This window comes from Capricornis sumatraensis, chromosome 15, assembly GCF_032405125.1.
Source record: "Capricornis sumatraensis isolate serow.1 chromosome 15, serow.2, whole genome shotgun sequence".
NCBI classification, from domain to species: domain Eukaryota; kingdom Metazoa; phylum Chordata; class Mammalia; order Artiodactyla; family Bovidae; genus Capricornis; species Capricornis sumatraensis.
In genome coordinates, this window is record NC_091083.1 from 57,058,283 (window position 1) to 57,077,226 (window position 18,944).

Sequence of the window (18,944 nt, forward strand, 5' to 3'; positions counted from 1 at the left end):
GCGTGTTCTTTGACCCATGCGAGCGCGGCGACCACGTCTCCATGGGGATGGCATAACTGTCCTCCACACCCACCACTCGAAGTTGCAGTTGTGGCGATGAGGGTGTGCTTATTCCGTGGCCGGGCAAAGTCGCTACAGTCTTAGAAAGGTATGTGATCGGGCAACGGTCTGTCACCACTCCCCGTTGGGGAGGGAAGGTTGTCACCACCATTCTCTCTGCCACCGACAACTTTAGACTACAGATAGGGAAAGACCAAGAGAGAAAAGCATGAGACAGGGCACATACATGACAGATCCTACCTATGGCCCTCCTAGGAATCCAAAGAGTCAATCTCTGTGTATGTAATGTGAACGCCACTCAGCAACAAAAGGAACAAACCCCTGTCATAGGCAATAGATTGGATATCACTCTGAGGAGTCAGAGTAGAAACAGCCAGGCCCCAAAGTCTGCACACTGATGCATGCAGTCACGTACTGTAGGACTTTCTCAAGACGACAGAAATGGAGAGCAGGTTAGGGGTTGCCCAGGGTAGGGTGGGGGAAGGCAGGCTGTGGTCTCCGTGGGGATGAACTGTGCTCTGTCATGACTGCAACAGCGTTCTCTCCTGGTTGTGACGCTGCTGGATGTCACCACGGGAGACTGCACAGGGTACAGGGGCTCTCAGTATTAGTTCCTGTGACTGCACGTGAACCCACGTGACTAGTGACAGGCCCTGAGCCAGCATACTGGGTAGCCCAGGTCCAGGCCAGTTACCTTGATGGTCCCAACTCGGTCCTCAAACGACTTGAAGGTAGCAGAATTCCTTTAAAGAGAGAAAAAGATGTCAGTACTGTAAGGAACATGTGGTTGTGTGCCCTCCTAAATGTGAAGGGCCTTGGGGTTAGGGTCATCCTTTGGAAAGACCCTAGAGAGATCCCCAGGTCTCACTGTAAAAATGTGACAAGCCAAAAGAAGGTGAGGGGGCACACACATTCCTGAGACTCCCCTAGGACAGAACTGAGATCAGCCACACCCACCAACTGCAGGCAGGACAGAGGATCTGCATGCCAGCAGCTGGTGAGACCCAGACTTCATGTGGGCGAACCGCAGAACCCTCGACTGGACAGAGGGGGATGCTGGGCACGTGATTCCACTGCACCCTAAATGCACACATCCTGGGGTTACTGAAAGTCCCGCATGTTCTTCACAAAGATCTCTCACAGAAGTTGAGCAAGAGGAAAACTAAGGCCCATTCTAAGAGCAGAGAGCGATGAGGAGGCAGAGAAGAAGGCAGGACAGGCCCAGGTTCCCCACCCTAACCCTTCCCTGTGCCCAGGCCACCAGAGGCAGCCTGTTAGTGACCCCCAGGCATGCTCAAGGAGGGGAGGTAGCAGCTGGAGCAGATTCTTCTGGGATGACGACAGCTCTGTGGGGACCCAGGCTGCACTCCAGAGCAGGAGAGAGCATGGGTGCGGGCTTTGAGGAGGAACAGGCCTTGGCTCTGGCTGTTCTCAAGATAAACAGTCTCCGTAAAAAGCTTGGAGACCCCTGGCAACCTCCTGGGTGCTGGTGTGTGCAAGCCTCCCTGCCCCTTCCAGCCCAACCTGAGGGGAGCCCTGGAGAATCCCAGGTAGAGCCCACTTTGGGCCTCACCCCCACCAGCTCTGCAGCCTAGAAGGGGTGTCTCCCAAATCTGAGCCAGAGACTGATAGGGGAAGGTGGTTCCTGGTTGGGGGTGTGGGGGATGTGCAATGAACCAGCCAGAGCCACCCCCTCCCACCAGCCTCCCAGTGGGGTCCCGGCAGGCTCGGGCAGCTATGGGGCACAGGAGCACATTACCTCATGGCCGGCATACTTATGGAGTGGCGGATGGAGTGGCTGCTGCTTGGAAGCGTGGGAGGAGCAGAGAAGGAAGAGTTAAGGCAAGGATAGGACTGGCTCCCCGTGCAGGAAGCTGAGCCCCACCCCCTGTACCAGGGAAGAATAGAGAAGCCTCACAAGCGACCCCCTCCAACCAGGAAAACTGGCCCTGGTGCCCCTTGCATGGCCCCAGAAGTATGACACTGTAGGGGGAAGGCACCAGAGATACTAAGATGCCCTCAGCCTAGGCATTAAAAACATTTCTGGGACAAAGAGCCACCAAGCATCCCATGTGATTTCACAGCAAGTCCCCCAAAAAACAAGCAGGACAAGTATGAATATCAAAAGTCCTGACTGTTCTGGAGTTCCTGGCCTCCAAGCAGGAGGAGCAGTTTGATCAACATGAGCTAAAGGACACTCAGGAGGCTGTCTGATCGGGGCCCAGGCACCCAAGGGTGGAAAGGAGACCAGCTCCCTGTCAAAGGCAGGACCACTCCTGGGGGAAGAGGACACAGGGGCATGATGGCTCAAGGGCAAGCGTAGCCCCTCCCAGGAAGAGTCAGGGTGGGCCAATGGCTACTCTGTGAGAACAAGTTAGGGCAGGCAGCGACAGTGCCCAGCCAGCCACACAACCAGAGGAGGAGCCCTGCACCCGTCTCGCCACTGGTGACCACCTTGCTGTGCTGCCCCCACCATCCACACAGCCCCTAGGGCTGGCCAGAGCCTCCCAGCCCTGAAGCAAAGACAGCCCAGCAGGGTGCATCCAGTGTCAGTCTTACCTAAAGGAGTGTGAGAAGGGCCGAGCCCTGAGGGGGAGCAGCAGGAAGAGAGAAGAGAAGCAGCATTAGGAGGGGCATCCAGTCCCACCCCGGCCCTGTGTTGGAGACCATCCCGCCGGGGGAGACATGTGCCCCTGTCCAGCCTCTACCCCACTCTCCCTCACACAGTCACATATGAGGGACCTTTGCGTCTGACTCCGCCACAGGCTGGAGAGAAGGAACCTGGAGAAACAAGCAGAGCAAGGGCATGAGGCGCACCTCTGCCCCCAGGGTCCTCACCTCACCCAGGACCCGGGACTCCATCAGCCTATACTCCAGCTGGGCCAGTGTGCCCTCCGGCACCTCGACAGGGCCTGCAACACCCCCAAGAACTTCACGCTTTGGCTCCATCACCACGGAAAACAGAAGATGACCAAAAAACCAGAACATATTCAAGGGCATCTGCTAGGGTTGGGGGTGGAGGGGCCACGGCTCCCCCCTCCACCCTGGTGGCCACCCCAACATGAAGATCATTTCAGAAGTGATAGTCACATGGCCTGAGACATCTGTTTTGCTCTGCTGGGCAGCAGGACCTACTCTGCTCGGCGGGAGAACAAGCCTCATAGTGAGAAGAGGTGCATGTCCCATCAAAGGTCACCCAGCTGGATGGAGGCCCGACCCCACTCTTAACTGGGCCTCTGACGCTAATCCATTTCCCTGCCCCTGGGGATGCAGCAAGCCCATAGACTGGGCTGCTCCTGGACGGGCCCCTCTAGACACCTGGGAGACTGCTGTCCTGAAGGACAGAGCAGAGTCTGACCCTCAACTTGCGAGGGAAACCCCCTGGGCCTGGTTCTCTGTGTCAAGAAGTGGAGAACTCTGTCAGCTTCGAGCTCGAAACCACAGAGGTTAATGGGCCTCAAGCCACCCGAGACCACATGGTGAGGCAACGGGGACACACGGATAGGCTCCTCAGACTCAGTTCACAGCAGCACTGGGATCACAAGAGCAAAGCCAGCAGCAGGCACATGGGGCCTCAGGATGAGACCCCAGCCAACAGGAACCGTGACCAGGGGCCAGTTCCTCCACTAGCAGGGCTCACACACGGCAAGAACAGCACCAGTCACAACGTGGCCACCCTGGGTTCTGAGCAGAATGGGGCACACTGAGCTCTGTCCTCCCAGAGTGAAGCCACGTGTGTGAGAACTGCCCAACTGGCTCGCCTGCACCAGCGGTTCTATCCTCTTGCCTGACTTCCACCTAAGATGCCCTGAACACGTGCAACAATGAGAATACTGAACACAAAGGCATGACACCGAAAGTCAAAGAGAACATTCCTAGAAGAGCATGAAGCAGACCTGTCACGTGCTTCAGATGCTCTATCATCAGCCTGGCCTCTGGAGGAAAGAATAGGCATAAGCAGGTGCGCCCCCCACCCTGTGACAGGCCCTGGGAGTGAGGCCAGGCCACGAGGGGCATGTGACCAGCTCACTGCCAGGCATTCCTCCTCCCAGCTCAGGTGGCCACAACGGGCATCCCACCCATCACCAAGTGAGACTCGTCCAGGAGGACATGTTGAGCAGTGCGAAGGCTGGGGGGAATGATGGCCACAGGCCCTCCTGGCCGCTGTGCAGAGCCCCGCTTGGGGGTCCCTCGTGTCCGAGTCACAGTCACCATGGGCCAGACCTGCATCTGAGGGCACTCTGCAAGGACCCCTAGTGCAGGGGAGCACCCCTGAGGCATGGACTGCCTACTGACTGTTCAGCTTCTCCAAAGATTTAAATTTTTTCAAAATAAAAAGCTAAGGGTGAGGGAGCAAAAAGGTATAATGATATCAAACAGTCAAGAACAAAAGGTAATCATGGCTCTGGGCACCAGCTGTCCTCTGCACAACTGGGTGGGTCCCGGGGTGGTGAGTGCCTGTGGCCCAGTGGTCAGGGCAGGGCTCCCACCTTGAGGCCCAGGAGGCAACCTCAGGCCATGAGGTGGGGAAATGCCTACTCTACGCAGGCAGGCAGGATGAGAAGTGAAGAGTCAGGGCTGGGTGGACCCTCAACACCAAGTTCAGCAGGCTAGGCCCACAGCAACCCCATAGGATTATCAGCTATGAGGGGACAGGAGAGGGCTGGCAGCAGAACCCAGGGCTAAGTCCAGGGTTCTGGCGAGGGGGCTGACCCGTGCTGCCCGCTGCTCCCACTGATTTACCCCAACAACCCAGAGGAAGGCCTGAGGGGCAGCAGCAGAGCCCAGAGCAGGAAACTCAGGGTAGAGTCTGGTGTGGGAGTGTCATGGCCATCAGGCTGGGGCAGGCACTGCTGCGTGCTGGCCCCCAGTTCCCCTGGCCTGCTTCAGAGGCACTCAGGCAGCCCCCCATGGTCTTATCCACTTCCAAGACAGACTGCTTGGTTGGGGGTCCTAGTGTGCAGCCACATGCTCTCAAGAGCAAGCCAGGCAAACACACCACGCTTGCCCTTGATTTGTCCAGGCTGCCACTGCCCCCAGGCCAGAATCACCTGTCCTCCATGGAACGTCAATAAGAACCATAGCCTACACCAACCCCAAGTACAGTCACTCGTGGGCACAGGGACCCCCCACGCCTCACCACGAGAAAAAGGAATAGCAAAGAGGCAACCAGTAGAGGCAGGTTTGTGAACCAACCGGTCTGGGGCTGGTGTGGCCACACCTGCAGGTGCTGAGAAGCACCTGAGGTAAGTGCATCTGCCCACTCCAGCAGGCTTCCTGCACACCAGACCCTCCAATGGATCTAAACACCCTAAAACCCCACCTGCTCGGCCCAGGTCTCAGGGCAGAGGTGTCGGACCAGGGAGTCTCACCTCATATCCCCAAGCTTCCGGCTGATGGCAGAGCCCATGGTGGACAGGGCTGCCGAGGTCTTCTGTCCCGCCTGAGACAGGGTTTCCTGGGTTTTCTTGTAACTGGAAGGAGAAAGAGTGGTTAAATGAACCACATAGAAGGTGCAGCCACAGCCCATATGCCAGGGACAAGGCGACCAGAGAAGAGGGGGTGGCTGGGCCAGTAACCCGGGCCCCCAAGGAGGGGACTTGCATACGGACAGAGCAGCACTGCCAGGTCATGACTGCCCCCACCCTGCAATAACCCTGTCTTCCGTTCTTCCTATAATGCAGGCTTTCCTCCTCCCCCTGTGGAAACTCACTTCCCTACCTCCCTGATTTTCACAGCAAACAAGCCCACAGAGCCAGGCACACAAGCCCCTAGGGGCCTCACATGGCTTCTCTTTTCTCTTCTTATCCAAGGTAGTCCTCTGAGAACATAACAGCTCGACTGCACCCACAGGGTTTGAGCCTGGCAGCTCAAATGGGCGGTGCCTGGCTGGCCTTCAGACCCCGAGCAGCCCCTCCAGCCCTTCTGTTCTGTGTCTACCATGTCCTTTGAGAACGGGGAGACCTATCTCCACCTCATGCCACTGTTCTGGCTCAAGGAGGTGGTCTTGGCACCCCATGGAGATCTCCTGCCCCACCCACCCACAAGATAGCTTGTGACCTAAATAGCAGTGGGACAGGCACCAGTGAGGTACCTGGGCCACAGGGACGGCAAGGACACCCCTGGGCCCACTCTGAGCCGCCAGCCCCCACCACAAACAGAAGACACAACAACCTAAGAGGTTCCTGCCAAGCCAACTTGGCACCCCAAGGAAAAGAGAGCTCAACATGGCAGAGATGCCCACCAACTCTAGCCTTCCTGGCATCCCAGGTCACAGGGGTGGGCTTGGATGGCACTGGCTGGGGGCTCTTGGCCCCCTTCCGCATCTGCCCCCAACTGTTGCCTGTAAGAGCCCCTGTGTGAGCACCTGCTGCTCGCATCCCTCAGGCCTGCCTTGTACCTCAACCCCTGCACTCCTCACCCTGTGGGGACGGGCTGGTCCGAGCACCCTGGAGGGCCTCCTCCTCTGGGCAGTGGCCCCTCACAGCATAGCCGGGCCTGGGCCTCAAAGCATGAGCTGCTTCCTAGCAAGTCTGGAAATACCTTGAAGTCACTAAGGCATAGAGTTTATCTTAATTTCCAGGAAGATCAGTAATTCTTGAACATACTGTTAACAGCGGGTAGAAAACAAGTTCCAAAATCCTTGCTGAAGACTGTGCTTCTGGGTTTTTTTAATTCAATAATAATAAGATGTCTAATTCTCACTCTAGGCCTTAAAAAATCTGACAACCAAAAATTCCTCCCCCAGTGACAGTCTGACACAATCTCAGAATTAAAATGAACAGGAACTCAACATCCAACCAACCTGCCCAGTGACCCAAGGATCTGGACAAGCTCCCCTCAGTGGAGGAACAGGTCTGTTCTAGGCTGCAGCTGATTCACACTAAAACCCACAGTCCACACCCTCCTCTCAGAGAGTTTCCAGATGGACTGTCCTACAGTTCCCTCCGGTGCCCTCCAACCTGATGGTGCCTTCACCCGGAGCTGCCCCCTAAACCGTGGCCTGTCTTGGCATCTTGCAAGACATGGCAACAGAAGTAGAGTGTCCAGAGGGCGACTCAGAAAGGTGCTCAGGCACTAGGGCCACTCCGGGCTACTCCGCAGGGCAGCACCCTGCTGGGACGGATGTGGTGCAGAGGCCAGGATGTGTCTGCGTCCAATAACTCAGCCCAACCTGTGCTTGAGAGCACCAGGCTATGCCATGCTGCTTGACTGTCGGTGAAAGGGAGGTGCCAGCGGGATGTTCCTTCTCTGGTATCCTTCCTTGGGGGGGGGTTTGTCCCCACCTCCCACTAGTGGGGGAACGTGATCCCAGATTGGCCAGAGGTGAGCTCCCTGACCCCAGTGAAAGCCCAATGACTCCCATACTGGGACACCTTGTTGTTGGGCTGCAAGGATGGGAAGATACGGTCCTGCCTCACCAGGCCCCCTTGACCACAGAGGAGCTGCTTGAGAACAAATTCGCTGTGGGGAGGGTAGAAGGGTGACACAGGCTGGGAGTGCTGGTCAGAGCCCCAGGCGGGCTGCCCTGCCTAGAGTGGGGGTTTCTCACCAGATGAGGCCTACCCCTCCTAAGCTGACACTATCTTTAGCCGTACCTTCTGTCACCTGTGACCAAATAGGTTAATATGCCAATGAATGACTACAATTCATTGATGTTCACTCTAAGCACGATTTTAATTTGATCTATCTAAGAAAGGATCCCATGAGGTGATGGCTTCATGACCAATAAAGCACGGCTGCTGAATCAACAGCTGGGTTGAAACCCCGAGTGGCATCAACCTACTCACTACTGCATCGCTGCACCAGAGCCGAGGACTCAGGCTGCAAACACCTCACTTCCTCTCTTCCGGGCCACGCTCCATTCACTGAAAGGGATCCACAACCACAAGAATTAGGGAAGACAGGGCGCTGGCTCCAGCCACACCATGCCCTCCAGAGGCTGGGGGCAAGGAACCCCGGTAATGGCCTCCTGCAGCCACAAGCCAGGCACCCCGAGACTGCAGAAGAGCTGTCTCATGCTGTCCACCTCCTGCGCTGTCACTGCAGAGACTTCTCCAGGCCTGACAACTCTCCCAGCAGATCTGGGGCTGAGACCTCATGGCCACGGCCACTGCCTGATGAAGCATGTGAAAAGAGCCAATCTTGCCGGCCACACTTACAGGCCCAGAGCCATGGAGTCCATTCAGAGGAGTCAGAACTGTGATCTGAGGAAGCAGTGCCCCAGCAGCTCCCCCCGGCAGCTGGCTTTCCAGAACAGCACCAAGACCTCCCAAGACGATTCTCAGCCTCGGTCAGCACCATGAGCCTGCCTCCAGCCAGGGGCCACCCTACCAAGCCATACCGACAGCATAGAAACTCCAACTGCCAGACCCACTTGGTGCCCGGCTGCCCTCACGAGCCTAGGCACCTCCAAGACAAGCTGGGTTGCAACAGTTTCTTTTCAGCCCAACACGGAAGGGCTTTCTGCCCATGCCTTCTGGCAACCACAGTTCTTCCTTCTAAGCAAGACATCCCAGAAAACGATTTTAAAACACTGCACCACCCAGTTCAAAGGATATAATCAGACTAGAGTACAGATGAAGTGCCATTATCTAGTTCACAGGTCTCAAGTAAATGCCAGGAGTCCTCCTGAGCCTCAGCTCTGACAGACAGAGCCACCGTGAAGGTTCGATGCCCCACTTCTTTGTGTTTCTGTGCTCGCCTCTCAGGCCAAAGGAGCTACTTAAAGATCTGACCCGCATAGCCCATGCTGCGCTGACTCCAGAGCCACCCCTCAGTGCAGGTGAAGCCCCAGAGCACCACAGCTGGAGCCCGGTCTGCAGGAGGGGAGCACCACCAGTCCGTCACCAGACTGACCCCTGCTCTGGCCTCTTATTCGAGGGACACATGTCAGGAGGGGGTTCCCAGTGCCATCTGGGAGCTGAGTGAACTTGCTTCTGCACCTGCACTCTTCTCCAGTAGAGTTTAAAAGGATATTTTGTGTTTGAGGAGAATAAAATTATATGAAAAATAAAACAGCCAAGACACACCATAGCTAATAAGTTGAACTGAGTGTGCTCGGCCTTCCTATCCCTGAAAGCCGTGTCGGGAGGGGAGGAGGCACTCACAGGTCTGACTGGGTCACTTTCTCATTCCACTCTCCAAGTTTCTCAGAAGTTTTCATGTAGCTAAAAACAGAAAGTCTGTGGTAAATTATTTAGAAAAACTACTTCATTGCAGGTTTCAAACTGCAGATGAAATTCCAAGGAAAACAGAGGGACCAGCTGGCAGGAAGACTGGCTCTACAGCCTGATTCTGCTCAGGACCTGGTCAGCAGGCCGGGTGAGGCCAGGGAGGCATGGACAGGCCTGGCTAGCTCTCCTCATGCCGAAGGCAAGCCTGCCCACTCAGCAGAAGTTGTCTCTCAGGAAACAGCTGTGAGGAGCATGAAGGGCACTGCCACGGCCCCAAACATAACTCTTGACAGCCACCTTTTGGGTTTAAAGCCTACAAGTTTCTAAGACAGAGAACTGGTTTTTCATAAGTGATATTTATGAAATTCGATTTGGTCTTTCAGTGGGACACAGCTTCTCAGACAATATGAAACATTTCCCACCCACCCCACCCTGCCTCCTTGGAGAATATGTTTCAGAGGAGCCACACATCTGCACTCCCCAAATCCAGAGCTGGGTCAGAGATTCTGGGGCCGTGACCATGTCACGCTCACAAGAAGGACCCACTTCAGCAGACACTGACCTATGGGGACCACTGGAAAGCCAGTCTCATTAAGCACCTAATTGGTATTCTCTCCAATTTAGACCCTGAAACATACTCTTGTCAATTTCTGCTGGGACAACTAGCATGTTCACCACCTTTTAAAACCATACGTGCAGACTCTAAACTCTGAGTAAACCAAATTCAGATTTGTTTGCTGGCAAGGATTCAGGGCCCTGAGAAGGCAGCTTCCGGGGGGCACACCTCACCTCCAGGACTCAAGGGCCCCTCAAGCAGGCGGACACTCACGCGTTGGAGACCTGCATGTCATGCCAACTCCTGGACAGGTTTTGCTTCAGGCCCTCCAAGGTGGAAAGGCCCAGCTTCCTCTTCAGTTCGCCACAGTGCCTCTCCTTGGCTGCCAGCACCTGGCGCAGAGTGACAATTTCCTCTTCCACCTGCAAAAGCATGCAGTTACCAGGCTTCAACCACCACTAGGGCAGGAAGTGACTGACATCCTTATACATGCTACAAAGAGGGTTTCTCAGAATCACATGAGAATTCTCCATTTACAGAAACATAACTTGTTTTAGGAATAGTCTACAGCAGCCATCGCTTCTGTTTGTATTTGGTACCAGCACCTCAGCTTTCTCTGGAGAACTGTCCTGCTCCCCTCAGCTGAGTGTCTACCCACAGATGGCAAGCCAGGCCTGTCGGAGTTCTGGACTGGGTGTGTGAAGACAGCAGCCCCTTTCTGTCTGGGCTCCGGGTCTGGACATGGGTAACAAAAGGTGGAAAGGTGGGCGGGCAAGCAGCATCTGCACCCAGGGGGAATTCCATCCAGAGGGAAGGAAGCAGAGCGACAGATGGATGGCCAGAGACCCACGTGACAAAGAAACAACCTTTAGGACATCTGTGTTCCCAAGGTCAGCTGCAAGCCTTGGCAAAAGCCACTTACACAAGTCCAAAGAAAATTCTTTTTTGCCTAGTGTAGTTTGAGTTGGACAACAGGAAAAATCTTGACAAAAAAGACCAGAACTTTCTCATGTCTTAAAGAGTGGACGAGAAAAAGCAGCATCCTTTAGAGCCATTCTGCTTTAGATTCTCAATAGTTTCAGCTTCTACGTGAACAGCTACTCTAAAAAACCATCCTTTCTTTAAAAAGTGACTGTTTGGATTAAGGCATTAACAGTCGCTTAGAGCCCTATCTGGCTAATCACTAGATTTTGCTTTAGAAAATACTGAAGAAAGAAACAATTCAAAATCAAGGATCACCCAAGGCCAAACTATTACCAGTCACTCCAGCAGTGACACTTGGTGATATTAACTTTCCGTTTATGGTGTCATGGGCACATGGATTTAACAGCCTGTGGACACGCAGGCTGACATTTTAACATGAGAGCGTTTCCACTTTACAGTTCACCTCTGAAAAAGACATTGGTTTTATTCTCTAAACCAGTATGTCCTGAAATAAAGGGCAAAACACAGGCTTCCTGGGACTTCTTGCTGCTGCTCCTTTAACCTCTGCTCAACTCAGAAAGGAAGGCTTCCTCTACATTCTAAAACCTGGTCCTGGGGCCAGGTTCATTCACACAACCAGTTCTGCTCAGACCCAAGCCTGGATCCAGGATGTTATCAGGATTGGCTTGTCTCCCAAAATGAAGCAGAGAACTGTGACAAGTGTATTCCAGCCCCTGCCTGACTGATGCTGACAAGTGCACTTCCCCAGATTCTGGAATCTCAATTGAATCACTATCAGGCTCTGCTACCACATCATAAAAAAGAAACACTCTTGGCAGTTGGTTTGAATAAAAATTATATACAGAGACTTTTATTCTTAATTCCTATTTCTTCTTAAATAACTCTCACTTTGAAAAGATCACATGAAAAAAGAAGGAAAATGAAGATCCAGGAGTAGATACATCTGTGGGATCTTGAAAATGTCATGTTTATTCCAAAAGGGAAACCCACAGCAGATGGAGTACTCAGAGCAGCCACCCATGTGGACACTCCCCTCACAGAGAGCCTGAAAAGTGCCAGACACAGACAAGCCAAGGCTGCAGAGGACAGATTCTGTGGGGTTCCCAGGGCAATTTCCCTGGAGCACAGCCAGCACTCCAGCTCATTTTTTTAGGCAGCAAGGACCACACAGCACCCCCGAGCATACAGCCAAGACACAGCACCTTTGCAAGCTCTGCCCTGAGCTCCTCGGCCTCAGTCTCCGTCAGACCCTCGACAGCAGGGGCCTGGGCAGCCACCGCTGCGTCCACAGGGACATCCGTCATGGAGTCGGAGAGCAGACCTTTGTTAGGAGAATTCAGGTTGATATCTGCCAGAGACAAAATGTGGTTAGAGTGCATCAAGTAAGAAGTCATAGACGAATAAAGTGGGCAGAGATTCCACCTCACCCTGGGGAGGGAGACAAGACAGGATATGGAGAAAATGCCTTTTCTCTGAAAGGTTCTACAATGATGGTTGTGGCCACCAAACAAATAGCAGCCACATCTCAGACCATGTAAGTTGCTTCTTCAGGTTCCAGAAATGCTGGCACAAGGCAGCCATTCCCTAAATCTGGCTCTTCCTGTAGAATACTCTCTTCACAAGCAGAAAATCTTTGCTACAAACAAAGCAGCTGGAGCTAACAGATCTTCCTTTTTTTTTTTTCCAAGGAGAAGGAACTTTATACAGCTGTAAACACAGTCAGCATCATTTTCTAATCAGCTGTTCTGCCAGGGCGCACGCTAAGATGACACACAGGAATACAGTCATCCAGGCCCCGTGGGGAGTCACCAAAACAAAACCAGTTTAATTCATCCTCAACCCGCGTCCCACAGCACGGAGGCTGCAGCAAGGCACAGGGGGATCACTACCTCACATACCTCACTACATCCAGATCAGGTTCAATCCCTGTATCAAATGTTTTTTTCATATTAATGCATTTTCCTGTATGAACTAGAAGTCTACAAGAACAATAGGTCTATATCAGTTCAGTTCAGTCGCTCAGTCGTGTCCGACTCTTTGCAACCCCATGAATCGCAGCATGTCAGGCCTCCCTGTCCATCACCAACTCCCGGAGTTCACTCACATATCAATTCTTCTCAAGTCAAACACATGACCATCGTTTAGTATGTTGTACAGTCAACACTGGAAACATCTTCCTTTTTGGTCAGCATGTTCTGTGAACAAACAAGCTCTGTATGGTATTCGGCACACTTAAAAGTAAACTAAAGGGAATTCTCTGGGGGTCCAGTGGTTAGGACTCTGCACTTTCACTGCAGAGGGCCTGAGTTCAGTCCCTGGTTGGTGAACTAAGATACAAGTCAATTGGCTTGGCCACGTAAATATATAAATAAAAAGGCATAAAGGTTGCAAAGAAATAAAAATAAAATACAAGTCAATTGGCTTGGCCACATAAATATATAAATAAAAAGGCATAAAGGTTGCAAAGAAATAAAATAAATAAATTTTATTTATTTTATCTGCAGTTTATCTTAAACTGCAGATATGACTATCTACTTTAGAAATCCTAGAGTCTGCTAAAAATAAAATGCACTTAAAAGCAAGAAGCTCTATTTAGCTGGCTGTGTCATTCCCTTCACATGTCCACACAGCTGGAGTCAGGCACTTCTATGGTGCTCTAGAGATGTTCACTAAATGAAGCGTGTTTTGTTTTCTTTTAAATCAATTGACCCAAATTTTTAACTCAGATCAACCAATGTGGTTTTACTTACATTGCTTGTATCTGCTATGTTGAACCTACTTAACACTTAAGTCCATTAAATACTTTAAAGTACTTACAACTTTTCTATTTTTAAAAACCAACACTCACAGACAGTTAGTGTCTACCTATAAATCTAAAATTGGATCCCACGGAAATCACCCCCAGATGAAACTGTACACTCACCAATCATATTGGGCACTGCCCAGTCACTGGGGAAGACCCCCTGACTTACAGAAGACCAAGGCAGGAAAGTGTCTTACCAAAGGACCTACAGAGAACAAACACTGGCTGGTGTAGTAGGCAACACTGGGGGCTAGCCCCTCACCTGAGTGAGTCGCAGTTCAGTCTGTATAATCATCTGCAAAATGGGGGTAATACAAGGACCAATCTAAACAGGTTATTCTGAAAATGGAAAAATATCTCACAAACAGACTTGGTATGGTGTCTGGCATATAGCAGGTGCTCAGTAAGTGTTTTCTGTCGTTCTTATGACCAGAACCCAGTGCATGTGACGAATTCTAATGTTAAATTAGTATGCTCATACAGGTCAAACAGTAGAAGAACATCCTGAAATTATCCAGTAAAGTTACATCAACGTAGTTTTAATCACCACACCCTCTAGAGCTCCAGGATGCCAGACAGACTTGTATCACGTCCTCAAAATCTCAAGCTTCTGGGCCCGCTCCACACCCGCCGCGGCCACCTCAAACTGGTCTGGGATGTCTGTTCCGGAAAGAGGCCTGGTATGCTGGGTGTGCCCCTGACTCACTGCACCCGTCCTCCTCGAAACAACTCCGAGGTAGGCTGGGGTCCGAGCAATGTTGCCACCCAAGGGGCGCTGCGCCCAACGCGAGGGCGGCGTTGCCTTCCCTCCCCCTCCTCCTCCCCACCTCCCCGGCGCCGCTCGGCACCTCGGCCCGCGTCCAGGACCGGATGGAGTGTTCCCAAGGGCCCTGCGCAGGATCTGAGGGCGGCCTGCCGGGCAAGCGTTGGGCGGGGGTGTCGTGACGAAACCCAAGACTCAGGGGCGACGGAAGGGCGCCGGGTAACCAGTGCTCGGAGCAGTCCCAGCCGGGGGCGGAAAGCCTGCCTGCAGCTTCTAGGCCAGGCGCCTGGGAGCTGAAGAGCGACAGCGGGGTAGTAGGGCGCAGGCGGAGAGGCTCAGAGCCCACCACGCGACGCGAGGCCCACAGGTACCTTGGCCGGCGGAGTCCATGTTTAAATGGCTACCCGGCCGCAGCTGGCGTCGAGACCCAGTTCGCGGGCGCAGTGGGAGCCAAGTGGGCCGCACCAGGTGTAACTCGCCGCGTACACAGCAGCCAGCGGAACCTCCTCAGCAGCCGCGGCTTACGAAATCAGCAGCGCGACGACCCACTTCCGCTTTGACGTGCGCTCCGCCCTCGCCCCGCCCCCTACGAGGAGTGTCCAACGAGAGAGTGTTTTGGCCCCGTCCCGCTTCAACCTGATTGGCTGAGGCTGCGGACGAAGTCGGAAACAGAGGCCGATCCACCAGCGAGACACACAGGTAGAACGGTCTTGAGGAGCTCGAGGAAGGTGGGAAGTGGGAGGACAGTGCTTCATCGAGCTGGGCATGTTGAAGGTCCCCAGCCTGTTTGCCACTGCCAGCTCACTTACTTTGGCGGGTTAGACTGAGGCCGCTCTGAGACCTGACCCCCTGACTTCGGGATTCTTTTTGAATCCTTCCTTTCTGTAGAGATTTTTAAGCATATGGGGATTGCGCGGGAAAAGGCATGACCACCTGTTCCCTCTCCGGGCTGGAAGCGCCCACCCTCGGCACTGTGTTCTCTTACTTCCTTTTGACAGCAACCTGGTGAGCCAGGTGGGGCCTTCACCCTTACAGATGAGGAAACTGAGGCCAGTTACTTGCCATCACTCAGCTAGTTGCGTTGCTTCCAGATGACTCTGGAGAAGAGTTTCCTAGATTTGTCAAAGGAGAGGTATATAGCCATTAGGCAACCCGGTCCCACTAAAACAAGTCCCACAACTAGCCTTCTTTGGCTACCTAGTTGCCTCTGCAAGCAACCATTTAGTGGTATTCAAACCGTCAAGGATCTGACCTTTCTGGACAGCATTCCACCTAACAGCCAAGTCACTCTGCATGTACTGATCCCTAGGAAGGAAGCCCCTTCCTTTACCTGGGTAACTCTGATTGTCTCAGTTCAAAGCTCACCTCCCCACAGGTCTTCCTGGTACTTTAGGTCACCCTAGTTACCTGCCTCTGCCTGCACTGGCCCAGGTGCATACAGGCCAGGTCCTGCTCTGCTGCTATCAAGTATATGCCTGCCCCACTTATCTTCTTTCAGTTTTTCCAGTTTCTAGTTGAACCCACCCTGGCTAGCTCCTATCCCCAGCGGTTGGGAACAGCCTAGTCCCTGCTTCATGCAATTTAGGGGAGATGGTAAGGAAGCAACTGTATTACAGATGGTGGCTGGCAGAGGGCCTGTCTTTTATTCTGTATGGCATCCCTGAGCCAGGAACAAAGCAATGAGTGGTCAGTCAGGTGTGTCTGTAGTCCCACCAGGACATGCCACTTACTCTGAATCTGTGGTTCCAAGGTGAACCCCATCCTGTAGAAGCCAGGAGTGGGGTGGAGGAACCCTATGAAGCAGCAGCATTGCACTTGTACTCCTGAGGAAGAGTGCCTTCCAAAGCCAATGTCCTTTCAGCACAGTTACGAGCAACTTTCACAGACCCTTCAACATGCATCTTTCCCAATCATCCTGTAACCCAGGCCAGGTGAAGGATGCCTCCTGGCGTCCCACAGCCTGTGTTCCCACCATCCTTTCCAGGTGTCAAGGCATCCATCACACAGGGTTGCCATAAACTGGGTCAGGTTAATCTCTGCATTCCCTTTACCAGCTGGGAGCAGATTGGAACGGTTCACAAGTGTTGGAAAGAAAAAGGGACAGGAGAGAGGGGACACCCCAGTGAGCGAGAGAGTGCAAGATCCCTTTGCACTCCCCCACCCTCCACCAGACACCAGGTCGGGATCCAGGGCAGGGCCAGCTTTACTGGTTTGGGGTGGGGATGGGGAAGGGACCTGCAGAAGCACTGTCTATAGCCTCCAGGGCAACTGAAAGTCCTCGGGTTCCAGCGGACTGCAATGGGTCGCCTCCACGTTTTTGAGGTGCTTGCGCGCCAGGAATAGCGCGAGCTGCCGCCGCCGCCGCGGGCTCAGACCCTGGCCCACTAGCCAGGGGAAGGCTAGCCCATGCGACCCCCAGGTCTCCTCGTCCTCCTGCTGGTCCTCGCAGCGCGTGAGGTAGGAGCGCAGCAGGGATAGGCACCACTCGTCGTCCACGCGGTAGCGCGCATAGAAGGCGGCCTCTTGCGCCAGGCTGCCCGCGCGCAGCCAGCGGGTCACGATAGCGAGGCCCTCGCGCGCCATCACAGCGGGGTAGCGGTGCTGCAGCAGGCGCAGGAGCAGCTCGTTGCCGCGGTTGCCCTCCACGACGCCCGACGGCAGGGGGCGCAGGTGGCCCGAGGTGCTAACCACGTCGTCCTGTGTGCGCCGGAGCAGCAGCACCGGCCCAGGGTAGCGACACAGCTGCTCCGCCACGTTGAGATTGAAGTGCTCACGCACCGTGCGCACCACCAGCCCTTTCCAGCTGTGGGGCATGACCTTCAGCGCCAGCGGCACGAGATCGTCGAAGGTGGCATCAAGCACAAGTGCGCCCAGCTCCGGGTACGTCATGGTGGCCCACGTGGCCGTGAAGCCGCCAATAGACCAGCCATAGACCACCACGTGTGTGGGCGGGAAGTGCAGGCGGTGCAGCGCGTACTTGACAACCACGTCCATGGCATTGGCATCATGCTGAGGGAACGGCGCGCCCGTGCTGCCCCCGAAGCCCGGGTGGTTCCAGCCCAGCACCGAGTAGCCGGCCTCCAGCGGCGCCGATAGGCAGCCCATTTCGTAGAAGCCGGCGTTGCCCTCGCAGCAGATGACCAGGCGCAGGCCTCGGCCGTGGCTGCCCGGGTGCTGGCGGCGGTCCATGAACATGGTGTCGATCTCGTTGCCGTCACAGGCCACCAGCTTGGCGCGCCGGCCGCGGTAGCGCTCCACCAGGCGCTCCTGGCCTTGCTGCAGCAGCGGCAGCAGCGCACGCGTCATCAGGAACATGGAGCCGGGGTACACAAGCCAACGGCCCAGCGAGTGGGCCAGCGCGTAGCTGGCGAGCTGGCTGGGCAGCTCGCGAATCTGCTGCAGGAGGCACTGCGCCTGGCTGCGCGCCGCGCGCGGCGGCCGAACCAGCGAGTCCTCGCCCAGCGCTGCGCCCCTCAGTAGCCACACGCCCGCAGCGGCCGCAGCGCACGTCAGCGCGCGGTGACTGCTGCCGCTCCCGGCGGCGGCGCGCACGTCATCCCAGCGGAAGTCCACCGGCCAGCCGCGGAAGTTGTAGGTGTAGTTGGCTGTCAGGTAGATCTTGAACACGTGCACCAGCGCTTTCACGAAGCAGACCACGCACATGGACACGAGGCCTTGAGTGCTGACCGAGCCCTAAGACCCAGTCGCCGGCCTGGGGTCGCGGTGGCGGTGGGAGGCCCAGGCCCGGCCCAGCGGGCGGCGGCAGGGGTGGGCGCGCCCTAGGCCGCCTCAGGACATGTCTTTCTGGGGCTTGGCCCTCGTGGCTTTTGTGACCTGGGCCTGCCGGGGCCCAGGGCAGTCGGCCTCTGCCTGCCTCGGGCCAGCTTTGTGAGTCACCGTTGCCTGGGGAGAGACCCGTGATGGGCGCACAAAGGGTTCGAAGGCGTGGTGGACCCCTGCCCCCCGCCCCCCGGGACACAGCCTCAGGACCTCGGCGTGGCCACACCCTCAACAGGCCTTCTCTGACCCGAATCCCGAGGTTTCATTAGCCTCTCACCTAAGGGCAAGCACACCTCCAACCCAAGCCTGAACAGCGCCCCGCCCCTTCCTCCCTGACTGTAGGTGGACATGGGTCTCACTGAGAAAAATGCAGGGCCGCCCACCACCTTGAACCAGCTTGCGGTGGGAACCACCCGCCCACCTTCGAAGGTACCCACCCTGCTGGGAGAGGGACCAGAGGCAGGAGGAAGCAGCCCTAGGGATCAGGCTGTCAGTCTGAAAAGGCTGCATGGGCCCCAGCTGCCCCATAAGCAGGGTGAGGGAGAGGGGAGTGGGTTGGGTGAGCAGTTCTCTGCCCAGCACTCCAGGGGCAGGGGCAAAGCTCAGGAAGTCCCTGGGGGAGCAGTGGAGGCTGGCTGCTGGGGCTCTTTGCTCACTGCCTGCACCCCAGCCCTCTGCTCCTTCTTTCCCAGGAAGGGGTGAGTGCAGGCTGGAAACCCCCGCCTGTTCTGCATCCTCTTTCCACTGGAGCCTGCAGAGGCAATGACCTTCTCCAGGTGGGTCCTTCCTGGCCAGTGTTCCTCATTTTGAGCCCCTGGTTGAGCCTTCCTCCCCCAGAAACCACCCCACAAGCTGTCCCTT

The 18,944-nt window shown here is 55.1% G+C and overlaps 2 protein-coding genes across 11 annotated transcripts; both read right to left on the reverse strand.

Moving 5' to 3' along the window:
• Nucleotides 1–6: 6 nt before the first annotated feature.
• On the reverse strand, nucleotides 7–14,796 carry TPD52L2 (TPD52 like 2). Of its 10 annotated transcripts, XM_068987685.1 has the most exons (9): nucleotides 14,675–14,796; nucleotides 11,940–12,085; nucleotides 10,066–10,214; nucleotides 9,171–9,230; nucleotides 5,433–5,534; nucleotides 2,620–2,646; nucleotides 1,820–1,861; nucleotides 755–803; nucleotides 7–236 (listed from the first exon to the last, which is right to left on the reverse strand). In XM_068987685.1, the coding sequence occupies exons 1-9, from the start codon at nucleotides 14,691–14,693 to the stop codon at nucleotides 141–143; spliced, it is 690 nt and encodes a 229-aa protein (XP_068843786.1). In that variant the 5' UTR covers nucleotides 14,694–14,796; the 3' UTR covers nucleotides 7–140. The 10 variants fall into 10 exon arrangements, with proteins under 10 accessions (XP_068843786.1, XP_068843789.1, XP_068843787.1 ...); XM_068987688.1 differs by lacking the exon at nucleotides 9,171–9,230; XM_068987686.1 differs by lacking the exon at nucleotides 2,620–2,646.
• A 1,757-nt stretch (nucleotides 14,797–16,553) lies between these two features.
• ABHD16B (abhydrolase domain containing 16B) lies at nucleotides 16,554–17,966 on the reverse strand. Its single transcript, XM_068987684.1, has one exon. It carries the CDS (start codon nucleotides 17,964–17,966, stop codon nucleotides 16,554–16,556), a length of 1,413 nt encoding a protein of 470 aa, XP_068843785.1.
• Between the last annotated feature and the right edge of the window lie 978 nt (nucleotides 17,967–18,944).

Excerpts from the sequence above, each read along its gene's own strand:
- ABHD16B (XM_068987684.1), bottom strand. The coding sequence starts at position 17,966 with ATGTGCGTGGTCTGCTTCGTGAAAGCGCTGGTGCACGTGTTCAAGATC.
- TPD52L2 (XM_068987685.1), bottom strand. Across the intron at positions 10,215-11,939 it reads TCAGGGCAGAGCTTGCAAAG|GTGGAAGAGGAAATTGTCAC; the intron begins GTGCTGTGTCTT and ends ATGCTTTTGCAG. Across the intron at positions 804-1,819 it reads ATAAGTATGCCGGCCATGAG|GAATTCTGCTACCTTCAAGT; the intron begins GTAATGTGCTCC and ends CTCTCTTTAAAG.